The sequence below is a fragment of the Prunus avium genome, chromosome 4 (assembly GCF_965620075.1).
Source record: "Prunus avium chromosome 4, drPruAviu1.hap1.1, whole genome shotgun sequence".
Lineage (NCBI taxonomy): Eukaryota > Viridiplantae > Streptophyta > Magnoliopsida > Rosales > Rosaceae > Prunus > Prunus avium.
Window position 1 is genome coordinate 36,159,100 of NC_142287.1, and position 24,861 is coordinate 36,183,960.

At 39.1% G+C, this 24,861-nt stretch overlaps 5 protein-coding genes and 1 pseudogene across 8 annotated transcripts; 2 read left to right on the forward strand and 4 right to left on the reverse strand.

The window, feature by feature from the left end:
• The first annotated feature begins 716 nt into the window (after positions 1–716).
• LOC110757974 (Octicosapeptide/Phox/Bem1p family protein) lies at positions 717–3,324 on the forward strand. 2 transcript variants are annotated; one of them, XM_088252150.1, is made up of 3 exons: positions 717–883; positions 1,597–1,885; positions 1,980–3,324. In XM_088252150.1, exons 2-3 carry the CDS (start codon positions 1,639–1,641, stop codon positions 3,050–3,052), a joined length of 1,320 nt encoding a protein of 439 aa, XP_088108276.1. In that variant the 5' UTR covers positions 717–883; positions 1,597–1,638; the 3' UTR covers positions 3,053–3,324. The 2 variants fall into 2 exon arrangements, with proteins under 2 accessions (XP_088108276.1, XP_088108277.1); XM_088252151.1 differs by lacking the exon at positions 717–883 and adding an exon at positions 1,341–1,508.
• A 3,915-nt stretch (positions 3,325–7,239) lies between these two features.
• On the forward strand, positions 7,240–9,214 carry LOC110757983 (putative cyclin-D6-1). Its single transcript, XM_088252152.1, has 6 exons — positions 7,240–7,611; positions 7,724–7,810; positions 7,903–7,998; positions 8,100–8,301; positions 8,425–8,555; positions 8,651–9,214. Exons 1-6 carry the CDS (start codon positions 7,291–7,293, stop codon positions 8,879–8,881), a joined length of 1,068 nt encoding a protein of 355 aa, XP_088108278.1. The 5' UTR covers positions 7,240–7,290; the 3' UTR covers positions 8,882–9,214.
• A 589-nt stretch (positions 9,215–9,803) lies between these two features.
• On the reverse strand, positions 9,804–12,567 carry LOC110757973 (disease resistance RPP13-like protein 4). The gene has a single exon (XM_088252153.1). The coding sequence runs from the start codon at positions 12,299–12,301 to the stop codon at positions 10,133–10,135; it is 2,169 nt and encodes a 722-aa protein (XP_088108279.1). The 5' UTR covers positions 12,302–12,567; the 3' UTR covers positions 9,804–10,132.
• A 388-nt stretch (positions 12,568–12,955) lies between these two features.
• On the reverse strand, positions 12,956–15,546 carry LOC110748275 (uncharacterized). Its single transcript, XM_021948275.2, has one exon. The coding sequence runs from the start codon at positions 15,226–15,228 to the stop codon at positions 13,129–13,131; it is 2,100 nt and encodes a 699-aa protein (XP_021803967.2). The 5' UTR covers positions 15,229–15,546; the 3' UTR covers positions 12,956–13,128.
• Positions 15,547–16,109: 563 nt separating this feature from the next.
• Positions 16,110–19,114, reverse strand: LOC110757971 (uncharacterized; annotated as a pseudogene).
• Positions 19,115–19,581: 467 nt separating this feature from the next.
• On the reverse strand, positions 19,582–23,070 carry LOC110757979 (uncharacterized). 3 transcript variants are annotated; one of them, XM_021959749.2, is made up of 2 exons: positions 22,883–23,070; positions 19,582–21,876 (listed from the first exon to the last, which is right to left on the reverse strand). In XM_021959749.2, exon 2 carries the CDS (start codon positions 21,871–21,873, stop codon positions 19,696–19,698), a length of 2,178 nt encoding a protein of 725 aa, XP_021815441.2. In that variant the 5' UTR covers positions 21,874–21,876; positions 22,883–23,070; the 3' UTR covers positions 19,582–19,695. The 3 variants fall into 3 exon arrangements, with proteins under 3 accessions (XP_021815441.2, XP_088108631.1, XP_021815440.2); XM_088252505.1 differs by having other exon boundaries at positions 19,582–21,899; XM_021959748.2 differs by having other exon boundaries at positions 19,582–21,902.
• Positions 23,071–24,861: the final 1,791 nt, after the last annotated feature.

Genomic DNA, 24,861 nt, shown 5'->3' on the forward strand with positions numbered 1-24,861 from the left:
CCTCCACCGCCCAAAGTTTTCTCCAATATATTTATTTTTTCTTCTTCTTTTTAGGGTAAGCAACAACCAGCACCGCCCAAGTTGGATATTACCATAAACGTCCCTATAATCATTTCCAACTAGTTGATAGACAAAGACTGGTATTATTTATTTAAATACCATATATACTCACTCATACCATATAAACCACAGGGTGTGGTGTGATTGGTAAACTACCACCTCCAGCTAGCGAGCTACCTAGTCCCTCAATGACAGGGTTTCGAAACCCATTAGAAGCACTTTATGGCTAGAAGCAAACCGAACTCTGATTAGGAATTAATCTCACTCCTCCGGTGTAAGGACACTTTGTGATATTTATAAAAAAGAAAAAAGAATTGTCTGTATTTAACTTTTCATACGTGGAAATCAATAGTTTACCATGGAGCAAAAAGCACAAAGAAGGTAGGACCCATTGATCGCGGTTTCGCGGACAAGTGCGGCATATAAAACTGTCGTATGATTGGACAGTGAGGGCATCACGGAAGCAAGCGAGTGAGGGTTGAAGTATCCTGGGACCCAGGACAAAATGGTGACAAACAGCCACGTTGCACCTCACAATCAGACAGGACCAACTGGGCCCACAAAACCAGTATTTTTAAGCATAATACCCGCCACCACCGGGGCCCACACCTTCCTTCGCCCTGCGACTTAAGCAATGCCATCTATATTTGAGCAGCTCACCCAACCCCGCACTCTGACCTCTCCTCTCTCCTCTTCAGCAAGTTTCTCAATCTCCTTTCTTTGAAAGCAAATGGTTTTTGCTGGGCTGGGGTTCTATTATTACAGGGGAGATTAGAGACGGACGGATCATCATTTCAATTTTCAAGCCCCATAGTTACCAAGTGTGAGTATTCTCTTTAGATTTATCTCTCTTTCATTTTCCTAATTTTATTTTTTGCCTTTTCAAAATGCACAAAAGACGTTGTTTGTTCGTTTTAACTTTAAAGCACAATTCCTCTTCTAAATATCCATTTGAATATCAAATCATCGGTCACCGATTTGATTGAAAATGATGCAAAATATTAACATATGCATGTGGCAAGTTTGATCTTAGAAATAAACTTATGATTATGGTATTGATTTTTCCGTTGAAGACTTGGGATTTGATTGATCCTTTGAAGATTCCATGCTTTTTTATCTTACAAACTTTTATAATGGCAGTATAAAAGTTAAACAAAAAGCACACTTTACTCTGCTTCTGACTGAGTCTCGGGACAGACAACTGGGCAATAATTATAATACTCATTACATATAAGCTAAGATTAATATATAGCTTTACTGAACTCAATTAGCTAAATTAGGTACAATAAATAAATAAATTTGACAAAAAAAAGTAAGCGGGGGCCCAGTAAAGAAGGTCAAAAACCCAAACTGAAAACCAGAGTCGGGTCAGGTCAGGGAAGCGTCTGTGACGGCCATCCATCACAGACACCCACTTCGCTAATTCCAACACGCAGACATTCCTTACGGTCAGCACCTTCAAGTCGAATTCGGATTCTCGGCGTAGAATTCGATACGCCAAAGCTGACCCTTAAAACTTCATAACTTTTGTTGCAGGGCAGGGCAGGGCAGGGCAGAGTTAATATTGCTCAACGGAGAATGACGTCATTTCACCCGTCAGAGCTGGACTCGGCCGCCACCGACTCGGTCTCGTCCACCCCACGCTCCGACCACCCATCTCACGATCTGAATACACGTGTACGGTTCATGTGCAGCTTCGGCGGCAAGATTCTCCCACGGCCACACGATAATCAGCTTCGTTACGTCGGCGGCGATACTCGAATAGTTGCAGTACACCATGCCGCCAGTTTCTCTTCCCTCCTCACCAAGCTCTCTAAACTCTCAGGTGAACTCCTCAAAACGACGCCGTCAAATCGCAATTCAGTGGTTTTGCCTTCTTCCTTACTGTATTTTTTTGGGTTATTTTTCATTATTTGCAGGACTGAGTAACGTGACGGTGAAGTACCAGCTGCCAAACGAGGATCTTGACGCTTTGATTTCCGTCACGACGGACGAGGACGTGGACAACATGATAGAAGAGTACGACCGTATAGTACATAACCAAAACCCCAAGTCGGCTCGGCTCCGCCTCTTTCTCTTCCCTAAAGGCGAGGACTCAACAGTTAACTCGAGATCCTCCAGCATCAGCTCGCTGCTCGACGGCTCGGCTAAACGCGAGCTCTGGTTCCTCGACGCGCTCAACAGCGGCGCGTCTAATTCCTCCGTGCTCGAGCGAGGCCGCTCCGAAGCTTCCTCGATTGTCTCCGAAGTGCCCGACTACCTGTTCGGGTTAGACAACTCCGACGAGACTCACTCGCGCGGCGAGTTCAAACCGAAACCCCGAACCGTATTGCAAGACAACGTGTCGGCTTCGGATCCGGGTTCTCCTGCCCCTGTTATTTCCTCGCCGTTTTGCTCGACGTCGTCTGTGCCTTCAATTCCATCGATGCCGAGTCTCCCACCCGTGAAGACCCGACCCGACTCCAATCAAGTTGTCGAGACGAAAGATAATCATTCGGAGGGTTTTACAGAGACGGTTGAGCTGCCAGTACCACAAGCGACGGGGTTCTCAGCCAATCCCGGTGTGCATTACATTCCGGATCCTAATTACCCGGGTCATGTTGTTCGGTCAGTACCCGTTTATTATTACCCGGGTCAGGTTCCACCCGCAAACGTACAGGTCCAACCGGTTCCAGTTCGGAGTCAGTTTGTTCATCAGCAATACCCGGGTCAGTTTCCGGTGGGCTATCATAACCAGATACCGGGTATGGGTCAAGTATATGGTGGAGGGTTGAGGCCAGTTGGGGGATTGGATCCATATAATGTGTCAGCTAGGGTGGTCTCTGATGGAGTGAACCAGCACCAGCAGCAAGTGTACTATGGAGTGAGGAATCCGAATGCTGCTATGGTTTCGGCATACAGTCCAGGTATGGTGGTGCCATCTTCTGGAGAGGAATGGCAAGGACCTGGACCCGAAATAAATATGGGTCGGGGCCCCAATACATCTTCTTGACAATGCAAATGCAATGCATGAAGGGAAAGAACACTTATTACTGTGAGTGATTAAAGTGTGGTTATTTTATTGTTGATGATGATTGCTGAGTGAGTGATGAGATGATACAGTTGTAATTAGCTTTTTGAACTTGGTATTGTGTTGAAATTGTGAAGGGCTTTTTTTTAAAAAGGGAAAAATGGTATAGAAAAGTGAAAACTTTTGCTTTCAAATAAGTTCCTTTGTAAAAAAGTAAAACTAATAATAAGAGGCTTTGTTAGATTTTTATATTATCGCAAAGGCCTTTTCTTAATTTATGATTTTTTATATCAATTCAAGATTGATATGGAAGGGCATATGGCAAATTAAATTCATATGAATTGATGGAAGCATATTGGTTGGGCATGCAGAGTCATGGGTTGAATTTTGGAGTTCACAAGTTTAAAAATGTTCCAATTGTTCTCAAGGATATGTCTGAGCCAGGATTTGCCCGGCCCATCATCATTGTAATTTGTAAGTAAGTGAGAATTCTATAGTGAACAAACTTAATTATATTGTTATTGTTAGTAAATGTTAGGGGTGGACACAACCATCTAACTCGATCTTAGTGGGTTGGATTGGTCTAAAAATAAGTTAGTCTTGGGTTCAAAAAATTATAAACTACTATGTATGGATTGGAACAAAAACTTGAAAGTAAACCTAATAATGAGCTCTACATATTGAGTTGGGACTAAAACCGACCCAACCCAATCGATGCCCACTCCTAGTAAATATATCCTAATTAATTGGATGATTAGGGGAAAAGTCTTCCTCACCTCTGAGAGATAAATAGATTAATGCTAAATGCGTTTTCAATCACACTAACTAATTATATTGTGATAGTTGGTAGTATGTCCAAAATTTTTAAAAAAAAGTTCAATTACAAATAGAAGTTAGAACCCACGAGGATACGCATGCCTAAAAGAATCAAAATACAACACCTAGTGGCCAGCGGCAAATTTATTTTATTTTATTTTAGGGGTCAAGAATCTTGGCAAGGTTTGCTAACGGGCTCAATCATTCATATGCCACAACTATTGTTTGGGCTTTGAGTTGAATTCATAAGCCCACAAAAAGTTTCCAGTTTGAACCCAAACCAACATGCCCAAAGAGTTTCATTCAGCCAAATCTTTTGTCTGCTTTGTGTGACATGCCACATACATTTTCTTTTGGGAGTTTCACTAAAACACCCAAAATAGGGGTTGAAATTATAAAAAAACCCAACACCCAAAACACTTTATAAACACACCCAAAACCCATCATTACACACACTCAAAACCCATTTATAAACACACCCAAAAAATATACAATTGTTGATTTTGGGGTTGATTTTGGGGTTGATTTTGGGTGTGTTTCTATGTTTAAATAGTGTGTGGGTTTTTTTATAAATACATGTCTAGGATTGGGTTTATTTATAATAATCTATTTTCTTTTCAAGTGTATATTAATTATTTAATTCTTGATATCCAAACATAGCATATAATTTATAATATTATAATATGTGGAAGAAGCCACCAGAAATCAGAAAGCAGAGAACAGAGGACAGAAGGGGAGGGAGATAGACAGACAAGGAAAAAGAAAAAGTTTATTGGTCTTCCAATGTAATACATTACTAATTAAAGTTGGGTTTGTATTCGCCATAAAAACTTACAAAAGAAAAAAAGGTGGGGTATTTATTCATAAGCTTTCTCTTGCATCAATGCCAAATTGCCAATTGCCAACCACACAAACGAAGACTTTAATTGCGTCCCCTCCCTTGGCAGAGGCTCCTAAAGAATAAGACATTCACGAAACAAAAAATTTATAAAGCAGATGGTGATATAGCTATTTGGCTCCTTCGCCAGCTCTTCTCCCTCTTCCTATATATTCATCCCATGTCCCTTTCATCAAATCTTTGCATTATATAAATATTGTTTAATATAGGAAAGAGAGGAAACGAACTTAAGACCCCGTGTACAGGTAAAGTTACAAGCTTCTTTAACGTACCATAATTGAAATTTAGAAAATTTGACACAGAATCCTGAGAGTGTGTAAAAGTGTGTAATTTATTTAGGTATGTAATGAGCCCGTGAGAGGGATATGGACTGTGTACGTGTTTGAAGAACCAAGTGCATGTTTCACATTTAGGAAATAAACAATGTGTAAACGTTAAATCATACAACTGTTGTTTTCTTTTTGTATGTCCCCTCACTAGCCTTTTGATCAAGGGACAAAGCAAAACGCTATAATTTTGGAAGTTTCCCAAAGCTCCTGTCTTGGTTATGTGATGTGGGTCTGCTGCTCTAACCTGTTATCCCGTAAACGAGAGGCTCAGGTTCACAAATTGGATCAAGATATGAAGAAAGAAGAGCACTGACATCAACTCGACATAGTCTGATTATGCTTCTGCAAATTGATGAATGCACATGTCTTATTCAATGGACACAACATGGTTGAAAAAAGTTTGTATATATATACATAATATGGGACAGCTCGGAGCCCCCCCAACTTTTGTATGAATTTTCAAACTCTAATTATGCACATGCAACGCCTCGCACGTCTCCCTAATTGCCTCACTTAATTACCATATAATTAGTGAGAAAAATAATAAGCCAAGGCACGAGCAATAACGCAAATGTGAATTAGTCCAGTTGGTGATTTTGGACGCTTGATGTGTGAATGGGGCTTAGAAAACTCGAGAAGTTTAGATCGATGCACTTAACAGGGGCTCACATTGAACACAAAGACATGAACCCTAGCTGTCACCCTGGCATGACAAGGGAAGAGCAGTATCACGGTTTGTGCACACGTATGATCTTTAAATTTAAGAGGAAAAAAAAGAAAAAAAATTCATTGGAATGCAATGCATGGTTGTGTGTGGTTTGTAACTCTTGGTAAGGTGACATTATTTATGCCCTCCTCTGCATAACACCCATTTTTAATCAGTTTTCACTTTAAAAATAGAAAATAGTTTCTCTCAAACTTTTTCCTTCAAACTAAAGGAAGTTGGTTAAATGGAGGAAATTGGAGGAAACAACAAGTATTGCCCAACATTTCAGTTCATATTCTAAATAGTACAGAACTAAGAAAAGCAATTGGGTTAGGAAATTTCTGTGAATTTGAGACTCAATGGAGTGGTGGGGTTCATTCAAGTGGGAAATTTCTATGAATTTGATATCCCTTTTGGTGGGGTTCACTTGATTTTCTGGGTTTTACAATAGCAAGATTCTGATAGGAGCTTCGAGACTAAATTATGGCAATACGATATTGGCATTTATTGCACACACGTGAATCACATGAAGAGGCATGGAAAGCTCAAATGGCTCCACCTAGTGCCTAATCTTATTATTCCTGAAAGAAAAAATATTCAATATGACGGGATTCAAATGTGAAAGAAGATGCAGACTTGACACATGACGATTCACCATTTTCTCCATTAAATTTTCAGCTGACGATGATCAAAACGTTCACATTTCTCCATTAATAGAGGATAGTCACGTTGATTGACTGCCAAGGTCGCCTGTTGATTGTTAAATAAAGAAATACTGTAGACAATTTTATTTATATCGTATATAGATAAATTCGCACGTGACATGCATTGTCAATTTTTTATGTATGAGAGTTTTATAACGAGTCTCACGGGCATCAATAAAAGGGCGCGTTGTCAATCATTGATATATGTATGAGAGTTCTACAACGAGTCTCACGGGCATCAATATAATCGCGTAGACGACTATCGGAAGCAAAGATCCTCTATATGTTAAGCATATATGATAGAAGTCCTGAGGAGGAAAATGGTATGTCAGCTGCTGCTACTATACTACTATCGTAGCGGTGGATTTAGTAGCTTTCTTTCTAAATGTATTGGCGTTTATCATGAATCATGGAAGATATAAATTCTTATTAGCTAAGTTAACAAATAGACCTATTCCAAAAAAATAACAACACATGTGAATGTTGTCATAGATATACAAATGCAATATTATTTTTTCTTATAGGGTACAAGATTATACATATACAAATAAAAAATAGATGTTTTCATTTCAACTAGGAATATCATTGAAAGAAATATTCTTTTTATCTACTACTAGGGGTTAAAAAAGCATTAAAAATTTAACCTAAGTTATCCTGTTTTATTTTCCAATGAGACAGTGAAAAAAAGTGTCCAACATGCATATAAGTTAATGGAGCTGCAGACAGAAGGCTGAGAGGACTGAAGGTGAAGAATTTATCAGCACAGAATGCGAAGCTTCTCTTTTCCATCATTATTATTACTCTCTTCAAACTGCTGCTCCAATGTCCTCTCCTTGACCTCCTCTGTTTCTACTCAGACTTCACAAACAACTTCACTTGAAACACAAAACCAAGCAGAGAAAATGGATGAGTTTGGTCTTCAAGAGCCACACTCTTTAGGAAGCTTCCAAGAACACAACCCTGATACAATCCCAGATCTCTTTGCCTCAGAATCTGACCACATGCCCTCACACAATTCCTTAAGCTGCTCAAAAGACTCAGATTTCTACTATGCATTTCGCCTCGAAACTATTTCTCTGTTTTTACAGGTAAAACATGAAATAGAAGAAGAAAAAGAAGAAAAGAATACTTGTGAGCTCTGTTTCTTCAGTTAATTTCTCTGTTCTTGCATATTGGTCTAAACTTGTCGTAATTTATCAGGCACAATATTCTTGCAACCTTGACCCTTTCATACCATACCTTGCCATTAACTACCTGGATCGGTTCTTATCCAAGCGAGATATTCCGGTAATTAAAGAGCTTGATTTTCTTTAATTTGGTGAAATTCCCAGATAATGTTACATTAAATTCTACTCTTAAATCCATATTTCACATTGCAGCAAGGAAAGCCTTGGGTCTCAAGACTCCTTGAACTCTCCTGTCTATCTCTAGCTGCAAAGATGAAGAACACACCCTTCTCCGCCACTGATTTTCAGGTAATTAAACAACCCTTCAATTTTAGCGAAACGGAACTCAGAACATCTATGAAGCAGGCAGAGGAACTAATTATCTTTTGTTTAATGTATATGCGAAACAGAGAGAGGAAGGCTTCATCTTTGATGCGCAGACAATTCATAAAATGGAGCTTCTCATTCTTGACACTCTAGATTGGCGGATGAGATCGATAACACCCTTTTCTTTTCTGCCTTTCTTTCTCTCTTTTCTGGACTTAAATGACCAAACACTTACAAAGGCTCTCAAAAGTCGAGCTTCGGATGTCATCTTCAATGCCCATAATGGTAGAAGTACTTGTTAGTTGTTCAAGTGCTTCAATTATAAATAAATAAATAAATAAATTTTTGTTTGAAGTAGTTATACTTGGAACTCATAATTCTGTCATTTTGTTTGGACTTTGATTACAGAAATCAAGATTGTTGAGTTTAAACCATCGATAATTGCAGCATCAGCGGCCCTATCTGCATGTCAAGAGCTGCTCCCACTGCAGTTTCCATCTTTTAAAGCTTCAATATCATCTTTCCAATATGTAAATAAAGTAAGCACAATCTTTATAGCGCATAAATTGGCCAGCAAACTTAAAACATCATATAATTAGAAGTTTTATTTTTCTGTATTGCTCTTACATTACAGGAGAGTTTGTTCAAATGCTTGACTTTGGTGCAAGAAATGATGGTGAATGAAGGGTACGAGTCCATGTTAGATACTTTGTCATGCACAACAAGAACCACAATGAGTAGCCAGAACACATATACTTCTTCTACTATTATAGCAGAGAAGAGAGACAGCAAGCGGCGCAGATTGAATGGTACTATGTGCAGTGCAAATAGGTTCCGGCTCTCCCATCATTTTCGAAAGTGTTGATTTGTTTTAGTGTTTAACTGTCTATGCCTCACAATTGTTGTTGTTCTCCTCCTCACTACCAGATAAGCAATGTCCCATTTTTCTGCCCAAAAAACAAAGAATGAATATTGGAGAGAGAGAGAGAGAGAATTTATTTTGGTTTATGGGGTTTTGAAGTTGGGCAAGAGAAGGACAGAATGGGGTTTTGAATGGTGTGTGAGTTGCTCTTGCCCTGTTTGGGTTCTTGGGTGGAGTTGGGACTTGGGATGTGGGATGATGTGTCTCTTGTTTGGTGGCATCAAAATGTTTCAATAAGATAATGACTTGCTAGTTGCTTCAACTGGTAAGAAAAGCATTTTCTTTTTTCCCTTCTCTTAAAAAAAAGAAAAAGAAAAAAAGTGTCAACAAATTTATAACTCATGTGATTGAGAGTAATTATTCTTACAGCTGAGATCCTGTGTTCAATTTCCTTCTCCCAATATCGCTGGTATAAAGGAAAAAAAAAAAGCATTGCCTGGTCAACCTAAAGCATGAAATGTGTAAAATAAAAGGAACGTTGAAGACACGTAATTTTCATCCACTAAGATGAATGGAGTATCTTTGTCCAAGGAAAATAGGGCATTGGCCCATTTATGTGCTTGAAAAGCGACATAGGAAGTAGTACTAAAGCTTAAAAGTAGTACAGAATGCATGTGAATCCCACACAACAAAACACACACAATCATGATTCATATCACCCGCTGGTACTCCTCAGTCCTCAATATTATTAACTTCCCCATGAATGTGGTTGGAAATTGAAGATACAATTGAATGAACGCAGAATGGCTTCTGCATATTTATTGGTTTTGGTTCTTTAAGCTTCTGCATATTTATTGGTTTTGGTTCTTTAAGACATCCATCTCAGGACCCCAGTGGTTTTTTCTTGTTGCAAAATTACAAATAATGCTGAAATTCTTTCTTCTTATTTTTTTGCTTAAAATTAAGTGCTAACAATGATCAAGGACAGCCAAAGATTCCAAAACAAGAAAAAGGATTGAATCTTGTGGGCTTTAAACATTCTTCCAAAAAAGAAAAAGACATTGTGGGCTGGGCTATACTCAGTCAATGGTGCTGACAAAGTGATAACAAAGAAACATATCACGGTGAAGACTATGAATGCTCAAGAAACCTTCTTTCTAAGGACAGAAGCATAGAATCTGGTAATGGAGCAGCAAAGTAATAATACAAAGGATACAGCAAATTGAAGTATAAATTTCTAGTAATGATTGAGACTCAGTCTGCCTTTTTCCACACACCATTCTCATCACATGGGATGGAACTGAGTTGAGGACACTCGACTGTCTCCAAGTACATGAGGTCTGGAAACAAGTCTTGCAGTTTTGACCAATCCATCTGCAACTTTTCCAAGAACTTCAAGCGTACCATTTTGACACCCCATTTGCATTGTTTTCCGTGACACAGATTTGAGAGGCTTCCACCCCGGATATAGAGCTTCTTTAGTTTATTCAAATCCCACTGCATCAGCCAATCAGGCATATTAGAAGCAGGGAAGTAATGGAGGTTAAGTTTCTCCAAAGGAACAGAAACTGGATCCGTCAATGGAGATGATGGTGGTGGTGGTGGTTTTGTTGATTTAACCCGGCTCGTAAACTTGTTGGTTGCAATCCTCTTGAGAGTTAAAGGCTTTTTGGGAGTGCCATAAAGTCTTGACCATGATATAGATAAAGATCGGAGCTTTTTGAACTTTGCCAAAGAAACGAGCTCTCTTTTTGCAGAATCAGACGTTTTGTCCACATGGATACTCAACGTCCTCAGATGTTCCCAACCTGACAAATCAGCTAGCTTACAGTAGTTGCCTCCAGACTTTGGCTCACCAATCACAAACCCCTTGAGCACTTGGAGTTGTGAGAGCAAAGCAAGTCCTTTAGGCATGTGGCTGATCAAGTAACACTCATACATATCCATGTGTGTCAGGTTCTTAAGTGAGCCTATCCCTTCAGGGAGCTCCTCCAAATCAACACAACCATTGAGGTTCAGGATCCTCAGATTGCTGAGTTTGCAAATTGAAGCAGGAAGCTTCGTAATTCTAGAGACTCCTCGAAGGCTTAAGTACCGAAGCTGTCTCATATTCTTCAACCCTTTTAAGAACTCACTGTCCTCTACTTGAATCAGATGCTCGGCTGAGCTCTCCCATCTCCCAAGCTGCAAAACTGCGACGTATTTCATCTTGGAGAACCATTCAGGTCTAAAGTCAAGATTAGGCTCATTCACATTGATTATACTTTTAACCTTCTCCTGTTCTAATCGGTATGGCAATTCGTGTACAGAAGACCCCTCTTCAGTTTTTACAAGGCATGCCCTCCTAGAACAAGTAAAATCTTCGGTGGGATTTCCATTGCTATCAAAACTGAAGAATCCATCTCTCTTTGCAAGCTTGATCACAGCATAACGAATAGAAGGGTCCATGCTGCAGCTGTCAGCACTTGGTCTTCGCTTTTTGTACTCCTGCTTGATGAGGCCTTTTTCTATGAAGTGTTTGAAGAAATCATTTGCAGTATCCTCAGCAGTCTTCACTTGAGTGCCTAAAGTGTCTATAAACCCCTCACCAACCCACCAATGGACTAAAACCTTCTTCTTTATGACAGCATTTTCAGGGAACACTGAGAAACAGAGGAAACAGAGCTTCAATGTGACATCTAGATCATTGTACACCGCCTCTATGTCTTTGAATGTTGAACTCTTCTCCTCTATTTCTTGCAATTTGGTTGGTAAATAAACTGAGTGACCATGAAGGCTCAATTCCCAACGGATCATGGAATGTTTTGCACGTTGTAGGCTCTGGGATTTCAAATTGCCTGAAGAGAGTTGCGGGGAAGAATGAAGAGACTTCTTTAACATGGAGACAAGGTGGTGAGTTTTAACGAGCTTGTCCCTAAGATAACTGGTTTCTTCTCTACGTTCTTGTGACCCTGTTCTTTGTTTAAAGGCATCATCCAAGGCCCGGAAAACTAAACCTTTCATAGAAACGTTGACTTGATCTTCTTCCCACTGCTTAAATTGCACACAGGCCTTTTTTATGTAGATGAGATCATTCTGAATTTCCTCAAACATCCCTTGCAGGTCGGAGTCCTCCTCAACGATGGTATCATCGCCATTGTTGGTGGTGGTGGTGCTGCCGCTGCCGCTTCCTCTGCCACTGCTGCCGCTGCCGCTGCCGCTGCCACTGCTGCCGCTGCCGCTGCCACTGCTGCCGCTGCCGCCACTGCCGCTGCTGCCTTCAACAAGCTGTTTCAACTCGGACATTTGGTGGAGAAAATCTGGCATGATAACCTCATTGAAAATTTGGAATGGTGTGACCTGCCTAGATTTCAAGTATGAAAGAAGATCTAGAGACACATAAGGTGACTCAAAAGATGTGGTGGAAAGGGCTCGTGTGGACATAGTTGTGAAGAGAAGGAATCGCAACGTAAAGATGGAATGAATTCCCAAATGCTGAAGAGAATAAAGGACTTGAAAACTTATTGATTATCTGAGAAGGCCTGTGTTGAATGGTATTGTTAAATTTAATACACACTTGAAGAATTTAGAAAAATCTAGAAAAAAATTAGAAAATTCAAGAAAAGTCTACCAACTTGAAAAGTCAAGCTTCAAGAGATAATTGTTGTAAGCTCCTAGAAAATTCCTAACAAAAATCTTGTAATAAAGTAATAATATTATAAAGTAGTGGATGTTGTCTCTTGTATAAAGTAGTGGATGTTGTCTCTTGTACAAAGCTTTGTATCCATCTATCCAGCAGATGGTTAGTAAACTTTGGCATGCGGCTGCAGGTATACTTGTGAAGACTATATGGTCAAGGTCTCCTCCTATACTATACGAGGTGGGAGTCGGTCGTCCTTAACCAAATTGAAGAGTTATTCATTTAAAAAAGGAGCAGTTGTAAAAAATAATATAAACAAGTTGAGTGCCCCTTAAATTATTGATGGGGGAACAAATTGGAGTATTTATTTCACAGATTCCAAAAGATAAAGGTGTAATTTGGTTTGTGGAATTCATTTGGGTGGGTGAGTAAATAATAGTCTTTCTGTGAAATTGAAATGAAGTAATAATGAAGAGTTGTATCATTTAAATTGAAATTAACAAGAAGTTCATTTGGTTCCAAAGGGACCAAAATATCAAGAAAATAAACTGCAACGAAGTTGTGATTCATTTCAACCATCCCCTTCTAAAGAAATGAAGAGCCAAGCCCAGATGATTTTCATTTGGTTCCTTTACTTAACTGCCACCCTTTTCATTCCAGGTTGGTTTTCCAGCTCATAGAATTGTGTTCCCAAGCCCAGATGATTCATCAGTAGCCAAGTGAAAGTCAGAAGTTCTCCACCCCTACTTGGTTGCTGAGCATGCACAATTGGTCTACATTTAATGGAAGCGTAGGACAATAATTCCACCCACACTCGGCTCATTAGCTCCCATTGGTCTGCCTCGACCTTTTCAAGCTGTTTTACTAGGAAACATGCATCGAACAACACAGATTTGCTTTTACCCTTCACAGCGGCTGATCTGAATTTGGCTTCCACAGCATTAATCTTTTCACAAGCTTCCCGATGATCAGTTCTTGAGTGCTTGAAAAAGAACCTCTTGGCCTCTGCACGTGTGTCCTGGAAGACTATATGCCAATTCCCCAAAAATGGGGCCATCATATTATGCTGCATCACCAGAAGATAAAACATATAATCTGAAAGTAGTTTGCAAATTTTTCTTCTTTCGTTATCAGCGTCTTGCTCCGTTTTCGCAAAGTAGAGTTCTGTTGCTATGTGCCACAGAAGAACACTTTCTGCATATTGATATTCCCCTACACTCCATTTGAGTTTCAGATAGTTTGAAGTCTGCAGGAGAGCCCAGTCACCTCTTTGTGAAGATGCCTCCATGGCAGCTCTTCTGTTGTTTGCTTCCAAAGATTTTATCCTCAGCTGCTCGAACAAAAATTCCTTGACATCTTCAGTGACTGCCTCTGAGGTTGAAAAAAAGCAGACTTTTATTTTATCTAGAATTCCTCTAACGCCCACATAACCAGCAAAAGTGTACACCCATTCTGGAGGCTCATCCAGGCAATTGCTTATCATATTATACTTGGACACCAATCCAGACCACCTTCCTCTTTTCAGTTTCAATATCAATGCACCAATATATGTTCTGCTCCAGATGTTGTTGAAGGCAATGACTGTCCAGTATGAACAAATGAGCTTCAACACAGACAGGGTGTCCAGGATTATGGCCCCAATAAGCAAAGCATAGGTAAGAGCAATGTCAAACTTATCAAACTTATGTTTTCCAACTAAAGCAAATAACATCAAGGCACCAATGGTTGAACAGAAGGTAATTAAGCGGAGAATGTACCCAACTTTGTGACGAGCCACAACCACCTTGGTATGGAGAACCTCATACATGAAGCTGAGCTCATACTCTATCAATTGAAAAGCACTAACAGGGGTTCTTTTGAGAAAAAAATCTCGGCTGCGTTCTCGAACTTTGGAGCTCAGAAGGAAACCAACAATGAGCCCTTTGAAACTTTCAAAGAAGCGATATGCTTCCTGCAGTAACTGCACGTCATCTAGAGATTCTTTTTTTTTTTTTGATGAAGAACCTAGAGATTCTTTAAGAACTCCATCAACTGTAAATTTGGGGTTCTTATAATTCCCAATGTGCATTGGCCTTATTGGCCGCTCTTCTTGTGTTGGAACTTCGACTGACCTCATTGTAGAGTATATTTCCACAGCCTCTTCATAGTCAGGCCCAGGCTCTGGCTCTGGCAATACAGTCTCTCCAAAATGGTCCAAGCTAGCAAGATACAGAGCACATGTTCTCTCCCCAAACTTGATAGTTCCCACAACAAACACTAAGATTGTTGGGAACCAAAGCTTGTTTTCAAAAAGTGTCATATAGAAGCTGTAAGCAGCTGCCAGGACTTGTAGAATGAGTTGAATCAAATGCCTGAGCCAGAACTCATTGTCCTCTAGAGCAAAAGAAGTAATAGTATCAGGGCCACCAAGATGCACCAAAAGAAATGAAGCCCAGAATGCTAAAAGGTCTTTATTCTTTCCAGAGTCACAAGGGCAAGGGTCACCCTGGCTTTTGGTTTGACAAGGGTCACCCTGGCTTTTGGTGATTACCCCAATTGCAACCGCAGCAACCCAGTCGGAGAGTAAGTACGCCGACCAGATCAACACTACAATCAATTTGCTTCTGCATTTTTGCCTCAGTGGTGCACAAAAAAATAAGAACACTTGAAGTGCAAGGCTCAAGAGAATACAGCCCCTCAGATTCCATTCATCCCATATCTTCATGACCTCCTTCGGTATAGGTAGCTCCATAGTTTTCACCACACCCTTTTACCTTGGTTAAGCTAGCAAGCCTGGCCTAGTCTCTGTTCTGCTTCATATGAGCAACCAACTTATGCACTCTTTCTTGATTGCACGACTTTTTCTCTGGATTGACTTAAAAGAGACATTGTGCCACAATCATATGGTAATTGCTTTGGCTTTTCCTATGGAGATTTCTATCCTCATTCTCTTTGGGGTGATATACTTAAATTCGTACCAACTTCGAATATTCAACTCAAGTACCTTTCTTTAAGATGCACCTACTGCGAAGTTGGGTTTAGCAATATGAATGCTGATATTTCACCTAAAACTTTCATGGTATCCAGCTGCATAAAAAGGATTTCTCCTTCTGTGGCGTTGATGGTTTAGTCAATTCTTGTCTAAAAAAGAAAAGATTCTCTGTTGTTTTTATTAGTAAGTCGTTTTTGACAGGTTCGGAGTCTTTAGACCTTGTAGTAGTGTCGTTTTCTTCTAAACAGATTCTTTTTTTACCAGGAAGCACATGAGACGACTGGCTTAAAGCATGATTTGGGACCACAACTGAGGCCCCTCCTATATTTATAATCTACAATGATTCAGGAGAAGAAATTTTTAGTCTTCTAGTAATTTGAGACCACAGCTCTCAGTCTATGTACTTGGTTTAAACGAGAATGTTCAAAGAAACAAACAGTAAGAAATCCAAGTAGAGAGCTAAGCTAAATTGGAGTTTGCAACTTATCTTGGTCAAATTGCTTCATCTGAAAATAAAAGCATAAGACAAGAAGTGTATTTTTCCAAGTAGATGCAGATCACTAATATCTCATTAACTTATATAGGATTCAGTACAAATGTCTCATGAGAACAAAGATTCATATGATAATTAATATTAACTCCAAATAATTACTTCCCCACGATGAGTTTTGCTCTAGCATGGCCCTCGTTTATTTGGAACTGCTCCCCTATGCCAAAATGAGCCATCAATAACCAAACAAAAGTGACAAGCTCTCCACCTTTGCTCAGCAATTCAACATGGTCATTTGCTCTGCAATGACCGGCAGTATATGAGAGCAGTTCCACCCATACTTTACTCATTAGCTCCCATTTCTTTTCCTTCAATTCCATCAATTGTTTGGCCAAAATACATGCATCAAACAGAACGGATTTACTTCTATCCCCTTTGACAGCAACAGGTTCAACTTCGGTATTCACCTCAAGGATTCTCTGACAGGCGTCTCGTTGTTCATTTCCACCTGATTTTCCTGACCCTAGTTCTCTTCTGCTAAAGAACTTTTTGGCTTCTGCACAAGTATTGATAAACACATAATTATTACAATTTCTATCCCTAATCTATATTTGTTAGTACTTTGTTTTAATTAATTTTGCACCAATTAGAATGTTACATTGCATTTTACAAATCCATTTGCACTTCATTGAAATAAAGGCTCATTCATTTGAATTCTCTAATTGGTAGCTATTTCTTGTGCAGCAGCCCAAGGAGAGAAAAGAAATGAAGCCTAAACTCCAGTCCATTTTCGGCAGTCAGCTTGCAAGCCCCAAAACATACGTTTTTACTGCTCAGATGGGAATGCATTCTTCATGAAAGTTATTCCAATGGGTGTCTATTATAACATATTCAAATTTGAGCCCCATTGGATACATATTGAAACCTCAGGCCTTCCTACACCAAGCTTGGTGTAGAAGAATTCATTTTTCCAGCAACACATGTGTAGCAGCAAAAGAACTTTAGCAGTCAGCAACTTTGGACAGCAGCACATGGGTTGGCAGCAAATAAAGAGCCAGACCTCCATGCTAAAAGAAGAATGGGCAGCACCATGTGTGCAGCTGCCAACAAGTGAAGATGATGATTATGTTGATGCTTTCGTTGCTTTCCTTCTTCTATAAATAAAAGGTAATGCAAAGAGAATGAGTGGAGAATTGTAGAGCAGATTTTAGTAGAATAGAGTGCAGATTTTGTGCAATTCTTAGGCACCAAAGGGAGAGGAAAAATGGCAATATAATTGGAGAGAACCTTGGGGAGCCATGAGGCAAGGAACCAAGGGGTTGATGATGCAATTTTTCCTTCTCCTCTTTGTTCTTAATTCTTATCTTGTTTTGTTATTTTATTTATGTCTAGTTAAACTTTGTTAATGATGAAATACCATTATGAAATGAAGTTCTAGTTCTTAACTTTCAATTCCCAACTATTATATTCTTCAATGTTTATAATTTCACATTCACATGATTAATATGTTAATTTTCTTTTCACCACTTCTATCATGTATTTGTGGTAATTAGGAATACTAGTTAATCTATTAATGCATCCTTGGTTTTGTATTACTAATATACAATTTTCTTTGATCCTTTGTAGTTAAACAATATTTTTCACATAGGATGGCTTAGAATTTATAATTATGAAGGGAAGGGGAATTTACATAAGATTCATAAAAATGCATGCTTAATTGATATATCTTGAGAAATTAGTAGATTGATTTCTTGATTGCTACTCTGTGGGAATTGTTAGAGTTTATGGAATAATGGTATGGAATCTAAAACCTTAGTTTTTCCCTTATTTTAGTTTATTTGCATTTTCAATTCTTTGCTTTATTTCATTTTCTTTTTCAACTTTGAATTAACTTGGGTTGGGTTAGTTTTCCATCTTTTTCACACACTCCCTGTGGTTACGACCTCGCACTTACACACGCTTATTCTACAAACGATTCGTGCGCTTGCAAGTTTTATAAATTTAAAACATGCACCTTCGGGTGGCTAACAAGTTTTTGACAAGTATCCCGAAATCTTATTTGTCCAATTCCTGCTACAGAAGACGTCAAAGTAGGATGCATAACTAAGAGATATAACATATAATCCGACAGGGCCTTACTGAATTTAAGCCATCTCCATCGCTCAGCTCCATGTTATAGCAGAACTCAGTAGCAATGTGCCACAATAGAATGCTCTGATCATAATCAACTTCAACAATATATCGTAGTAAGGTACTGTGTTCAGTACTATTCCAATCACTATCCTGGAGAACCCAATCACCTCTTGCCGAACATATTCTCTTGGCTGTTTCAGGATCATCTGCAAGCATGGATTTACTTTGCAACTCCTTAAAAATGAATTCCCATAACACTTTAGTGAGAGGCGTGCTGTGCCTATATTTCATTTTATCTCGGAGATCCTTGGGGCCCAAGAGATCGATGATTTTAATGTAGGCAATGCCAGGGTAGTCAAAAATATTAGGAAACATTTTTTCGCGTTCCTTGAGGGAATAATCTATCAAGTTGAATGTAGAGATGGATTCATACCACCTTCGAAACAGGATTTGTATAATCCAGTCCAAACAACTTGTATTTTTAGACCAACTTGGTCTCTTGAAACTGAGGTACTTTTTTACAATAATAGTGACAAAAGATTTTTGCCAAGATTTCGTCAGAGCTGCAACAGTCCAATCAGAGAATATAAGCATGAAAAGAGCTATTGAATCCAGGCCTAAAGCACCAAAAAGCAGGGTATAGGTAATTCCAACATCAAAATTATGGTAATCATGTTTCTCTAGTTTATAGATGAAACCAAGGGCTATGGTAATCCTGTCGAAAGTTCTATCCTCATTCTCTTTGGGGTGATATACTTAAATTCGTACCAACTTCGAATAGTCAAGTCAAGTACCTTTCCTTAAGATGCACCTACTACGAAGTTGGGTTTAGCAATATGAATGCAGATATTTCACCTTAAACTTTCATGGTATCCAGCTGCAGAGAAAGCTCGTGCTGGTTTAGTCAATTGTTGTTTTGTTTTTTCTATTAAAAAGCAAAAAAGACTTGTCTTTCTCTGTTGCTTTTATTATAGTAAGTCGTTTTTACAGGTTTGGAGACTTGGAACCATGTAGTGCTGTCATTTCCTTCTAAACAGTCTCATTTTTACAATCATAATTATATTTTCCCTCATGATCTTGATAGACAATGCATCTAAAACTTTCATGGTATCCAGCTGCAGAAAAAGGATTTCTCCTTCTGTGGCGTTGATGGTTTAGTCAATTGTTTTGTAAAAAAAGAAAAAAGAAAAAAGAAAAAGAGTTTTGTCTTTCTCCGAGTACTAGTGTCATTTTCTTCTAAATAGTTTCTTTTTTACCAGGAAGCAGATGAGACGACTGACTTAAAGCATGATTTGGGACCACAACTGAGGCCCCTCCTATATTTATAGTCTTCTAATAATTTGGGACCACGGCTCAGTCTCAGTCTATACTTTGTTTAAACGAGAATGTTCAAAGAAATCCCACTAGAGATCTTGGCCTAAGAAGAAGTCGCCTAAACAGAAACGACTATACTGGGTCAAATTGCTTCATCTGAAAAAAAAAAAGAAACATAAGACAACAAGTGTATTTTTATTTAGGATTCAGTACAAATGTCTCATGAGAAAAAAGGTTCATATCATAATTAAGATTAACTTCAAATAGTTCTATCCAATACATCTTGCCGTTTACTTCCCCACGATGAGTTTTGCTCTAGCATGGCCCTCATTTATTTGGAACTGCTCCCCTATGCCAAAATGAGCCATCAACAACCAAACGAAAGTGACAAGCTCTCCACCTTTGCCCAGCAATTGAGCATGGTCATTTGCTCTGCAATGACTGGCAGTATATGAGAGCAGTTCCACCCATACTTTACTCATTAGCTTCCATTTCTTTTCCTTCAATTCCATCAATTGTTTGGCCAAAATACATGCATCAAACAGAACGGATTTACTTCTATCCCCTTTGACAGCAACAGGTTGAACTTCGGTATTCACCCCAAGGATTCTCTCACAGGCGTCTAGTTGTTCATTTCCACCTGATTTTCCTGACCCTAGTTCGCTTCTGCTAAAGAATTTTTTGGCTTCTGCACACGTATCCCGAAATCTTATTTGTCCAATTCCTGCTACAGAAGACGTCAAAGTAGGCTGCATAACTAAGAGATATAACATATATTCCGACAGGGTCTTACTGAATTTTTTGAATTTACAAACATCTGTGCTCTTGTCCTCCTTGTTATAGCAGAACTCGGTAGCAATGTGCCACAATAGAATGCTCTGATCATATTCAACGTCCACAATACAAGATTGTAAGGTTCTGTGTAAGGTACTGTCTTCACTAATGTCCCAATCACTATCCTGGAGAACCCAATCACCTCTTGCCAAAGATATTCTCTTGGCAGTTTCAGGATCATCTGCAAGCAGGGATTTACTTTTCAACTCCTGAAAAATGAATTCCCATAACTCTTTAGTGAGTGTGGTGCTGGACCTATATTTCATCTTATCTCGAAGATCCTTGAGGCCCATGAGATAGATGATTTCAATGTAGGCAATGCCAAGGTAATCAAAAATATTAGGAGACATTTTTTCGCGTTCCTTGAGGGAATAGTCTATCAAGTTGAATGCAGAGACGGATTCATACCACCTTCGAAACAGGATTTGTTTAATCCAAATCAAACAACTTGTATTTGAATTTGTAGGCCAATTTGGTCTCTTGAAACTGAGGTACTTTTTTAGCATAGCAGCGACAAAAAAATTTTGCCAAGATTTTTTCAGAGCTGCGACAGTCCAATCAGAGAATATAAGCATGAAAAGAGCTATTGAATCCAGGCCTAAAGCACCAAAAAGCAGGGTATAGGTAATTCCAACATCGAACTTATGGTAATCATGTTTCTCTAGTTTATAGAAGAAACCAAGGGCTATGGAAACCGCAGTGAAGGATATAGCCCGGAAAATGCATCCTCGCCTAGAATGCACCACAACAGCCTTGGTGAAGAGAGCTTCATATACAAAGTTGAGCTCAATTGCAATCAATCTAAAAGCTGCTTCTGCCTCTATGTCATGGAAAAACGCACGGCTCTCGAAGCGTTCGTGGAAGCTAAAAATGAGATCCACAATAAGACCCCTGAAGATTTTATAGAAGTGGTAAGCATGTCGCACCATTGCAAGATCATTCTCCATATCACCTTCTTCCGCAACATAAGTTACTGTCCTGAAATCTTTGCTGCGTTCCGCTGTCAACTCTATATGAGTTGGAAGTTTGGCTTCTTTTTTTGAGGAGTACTCCTCCATGAGCTTTGCATAATTGGGTCCAGGGTCAGGTTTTTTAAGCATGGATTCCTTGAAATTGTCCAAGCTTGCAAGATACAAACCGCGTGTGCGCTCAGCATACTTGATGGTTCCTGCCAGAAACAGGAGGATTGTTGATGGCCACAGCTTGTTGGTGGGAAATGATTGAACGAAGACATATATGGCAGCTATAACTTGGAATATGAGGCCAAGAAAATGCCTTAGCCACAGCGTGTTATCTTCAAGAGCAAACGCAGTAATGGTGTCTGGACCACCAAGGTGTAACAAGAGAAATGGAGCCCAAAATGCCAAAAGATCCTCATTGTTATCGCCTGTACCTCGAGCATCGCCTTGGCTGTTAGAGATTAACCCAATTGCAAAGTTAGCAGCCCAGTCAGCCAGCAAATAAGATGACCAGATGATGAAGATTATCGCCAAGTTGGGTGCTCGCTTTCTGAAGGGTGCACCAAGAATTAAAATGGTCTGCAATGTGAGGCTTAAAAGGATAAAGCTCCGGAGGTTCCACCTTTCCCATAGCTTCTTGACGCTCTTAGGAATGGGATTTATGGAGGAAACCATATCCTAGAAATTCAGCAATTGCAAAGCTTCTACAAATCAATTAAGCACAAGGACAAATTTGAAATTCTCTGCTTAATATGATATTAAATTGTTAAATTTAATACACACTTGTCTTGAAGAATTTAGGAAAATCTAAAAAAAAGTAGAAACCTCAAGAAATATCCACAAACTTTGACAAAGTCAAGCTTTAAGACATAATTGTTGTAGGCATTCCAGAATTTAAGACAATAAGCCTAGTCCTCCATAAAGCCTTGTATCCATCCATTGTTGAATAAATAAAATCACTTTGTTGTTCACGCTTAACATAAATAAACATTAGTAATGGTATGTTGGTGATCAAAGTCTATCGATCACCGGATGGGATCTTTTCAATTGCAAAAGCACATACTGAAAATAAATTCAGTTTTCCCTAATGGGTATTGTAGCAGGAAATCTAATCATTATGGATGGTGAGTGGCCAAAACTGCAAAAGTTACTTACTACCTGCAGCTTTGTAGTTTTGGGCTAGCCAGAAGTGGATTTAATCACTAGCTACCCTAGTTGTTGGCGTTGTTGAAAAACTAGACTGACCTCAACTTCACTAGGATGGCAGACACTTATGGGATAAAAAAGGCTGCCTCCCAAATTGCCAATTTCACCTTCGTTTCATTATACTGAGCATGCAGTGAGGCTTTTGAAGAACAAAAACAACATAAAATGGAGTTTCGGATACATTTAACAACACAACCCATTAAAACAAGAAAAGAATTTAACTGAAATGTATTCATAGACAAGCTCAAACAAATTTTCGGTAATCAGGATATTAAGTTGATGACTAACAGGCATAGCAGGGTGTTTAAAAAAGATTAGCATAGTGTATAAGGTGATTAACGGTTCATGAACTAGAGTCTACAGCCAACAATAATATTAGGAATTTGGCAACAGAGAAAGCAACCCCAAATAAACAATTCATGCCAAAGCAAAGAAACAAGGCCGAAAATGAAGATAAGAAGAAGGATAGAGGAAAAACCTGCTGGGTTGAGTGGACTTGAAGCTGAAAGTCTGAAGCACAAACCAATTAAGCTGTGCAGAAGGCTAATGACATTGTGCTTAATTTCTTATTGGTCCAGTACTGATATGATACTTCTCAGCCATGCTAATTGCTTGCTGGAAGTCAACTCTGTAAGTCATGCTACGCTTGAAGGTTTGAAACTAGCTTCATTGAAGCTAAATAAATACTAGCAGGGAAAATTCCAAACAAGTTGGGGAACATTGTGGCCCAGCCCAGCTGTCAAAGTAAGACTTGAAGGTCACTGTCACTAATAAAGCGAACTGAATTTAATTAAAGCGCCTCTGGCTTTTTGACTCACTTATCTACAATTAATTACTAATGTAAAATGTTAATTTATTTATGAACGTGTAAACTTCTACCTACCAAAATGGAAAGACCTTATCAACGTCTGATTAGTTAAATAGATGGAAGAAAATTTACCATGAATAAGGGCATATGCTAGCTATTTAAGCTTTCATGAGCCAAAATCAACTACAAATCCAGGCAAGAGATCCCACTGGAGAGCTAAAGCTAGAATGGAGGTTTGCGCACGAACGGAGCATCAAGAAGCCAAGCCACCTAAAGATTAAGTATTACATTCGGTATTAATACTCAGTTTGAAAAGTTGTATATTTTCCACAGCTTGTATTGGACAGTTGGAAAAGTTGATGCTCAGTTTCTCAATGAAGGGATTGTCTTGATTCGGTCAATTCCTCATCACTTAATAATCACTGCAATTTTTCACGTTAAATGTTCCTAACAAATCATGAAGACCTTTAAGAACTTGGAGTTCTAAGACCAATTATTACCTTAGTCTGCAGTTTTTCTGGATCCAAATCAAAGTCTAGTTGTCAATATCATATGAGAAGAGCCTTTCATCAAACGCAATCTCCGATTCTTCTGAACAGGTTCCTATCAGATCAAAAGTTGAGACTCAACTCAAGGCATGCATCTTGAAAATGGTAAAGATAGTAAACAGCATAAGTTACAGAATGAGTAGGCTACACTTCATCAGGAAAAAAGAAAAAGAAAAAGAAAAAGAAAGAAAGAATGAGTACACTAAAAAAAATATGGGTTTTCAAGCAGATGAGCAATATCTTATTCTCATTCGCATATACAAAAGTCCTCATGAGATGAGACAAAAGATTCGTATGATGCTAAAGAATCTTTTGGCTTCTGCACATGTATCCCGGAATCTTACTTGTCCACTTGGCTTCTGCCAGAAGACATCAAAGTAATCCGACAGGGTCTAACTGAATTCAAGACCAGCATTGCTTTTGTCCATGTTATAGCACAAGTCAGTAGAAATATGCCACAAACAATAGAATCCTGTGGTCAAAATTATCAAAAATCTCAGGGAGCTTGCGGCCAAACCCTCGTTCGTGGAGCTTTGGTGCATAAATCTCGCCAGTAAAAACTGTTCGCGGTATTGTACAATGAGAATGGGGTATTTCCTCTAGCAGGAAACGTAAATTCCCTGTAGAATCTCTATTGGGGGAGACGGAATTGTCCATACTTACTTTTTTTTTTTTTTTTGATCAAATAGAAAGATTCATTCAACCGTAGCACCAACCAATGATAACGTTTACAAATGAACGGAGAGCGTTAGTGTGGCCTCATTAAAACCTTGCCATCCAAAACCCCCAATGGGGGAAAATCCGGTCAAGGAAAAAGAGTACCACCGCATCTCAAAAACAAACAATGAATTACACCATAGCTATATCCTTATCTAAAAGAATGCTTAACCATGGAGGAGCACGGTCTTTCCAAAAAAGGCGAGATCTCACTCTCAACCCATGCTGAGCTAGACTATGTGCCACCCCATTACCCTGCCGGTGTTGGTAGAACACTCCAGCCACCTCTCGATCAACCATTAACCGACGAACATCCTCCACCACATTACCAATATTACTCCACCAATCCAAACCATCTTTAAGCATAGAAACAGCTTCTTGAGA

Bases quoted from the DNA above. Each gene is read 5' to 3' on its own strand.
- LOC110757974 (XM_088252150.1), top strand. From the start codon at position 1,639: ATGACGTCATTTCACCCGTCAGAGCTGGACTCGGCCGCCACCGACTCG. The intron at 1,886-1,979 runs GTGAACTCCTCA...CATTATTTGCAG, and splicing joins CAAGCTCTCTAAACTCTCAG to GACTGAGTAACGTGACGGTG.
- LOC110757983 (XM_088252152.1), top strand. From the start codon at position 7,291: ATGCGAAGCTTCTCTTTTCCATCATTATTATTACTCTCTTCAAACTGC. The intron at 7,612-7,723 runs GTAAAACATGAA...GTAATTTATCAG, and splicing joins CTATTTCTCTGTTTTTACAG to GCACAATATTCTTGCAACCT. The intron at 8,556-8,650 runs GTAAGCACAATC...CTTACATTACAG, and splicing joins CTTTCCAATATGTAAATAAA to GAGAGTTTGTTCAAATGCTT.
- LOC110757973 (XM_088252153.1), bottom strand. From the start codon at position 12,301: ATGTCCACACGAGCCCTTTCCACCACATCTTTTGAGTCACCTTATGTG.
- LOC110748275 (XM_021948275.2), bottom strand. From the start codon at position 15,228: ATGGAGCTACCTATACCGAAGGAGGTCATGAAGATATGGGATGAATGG.
- LOC110757979 (XM_021959749.2), bottom strand. From the start codon at position 21,873: ATGGTTTCCTCCATAAATCCCATTCCTAAGAGCGTCAAGAAGCTATGG.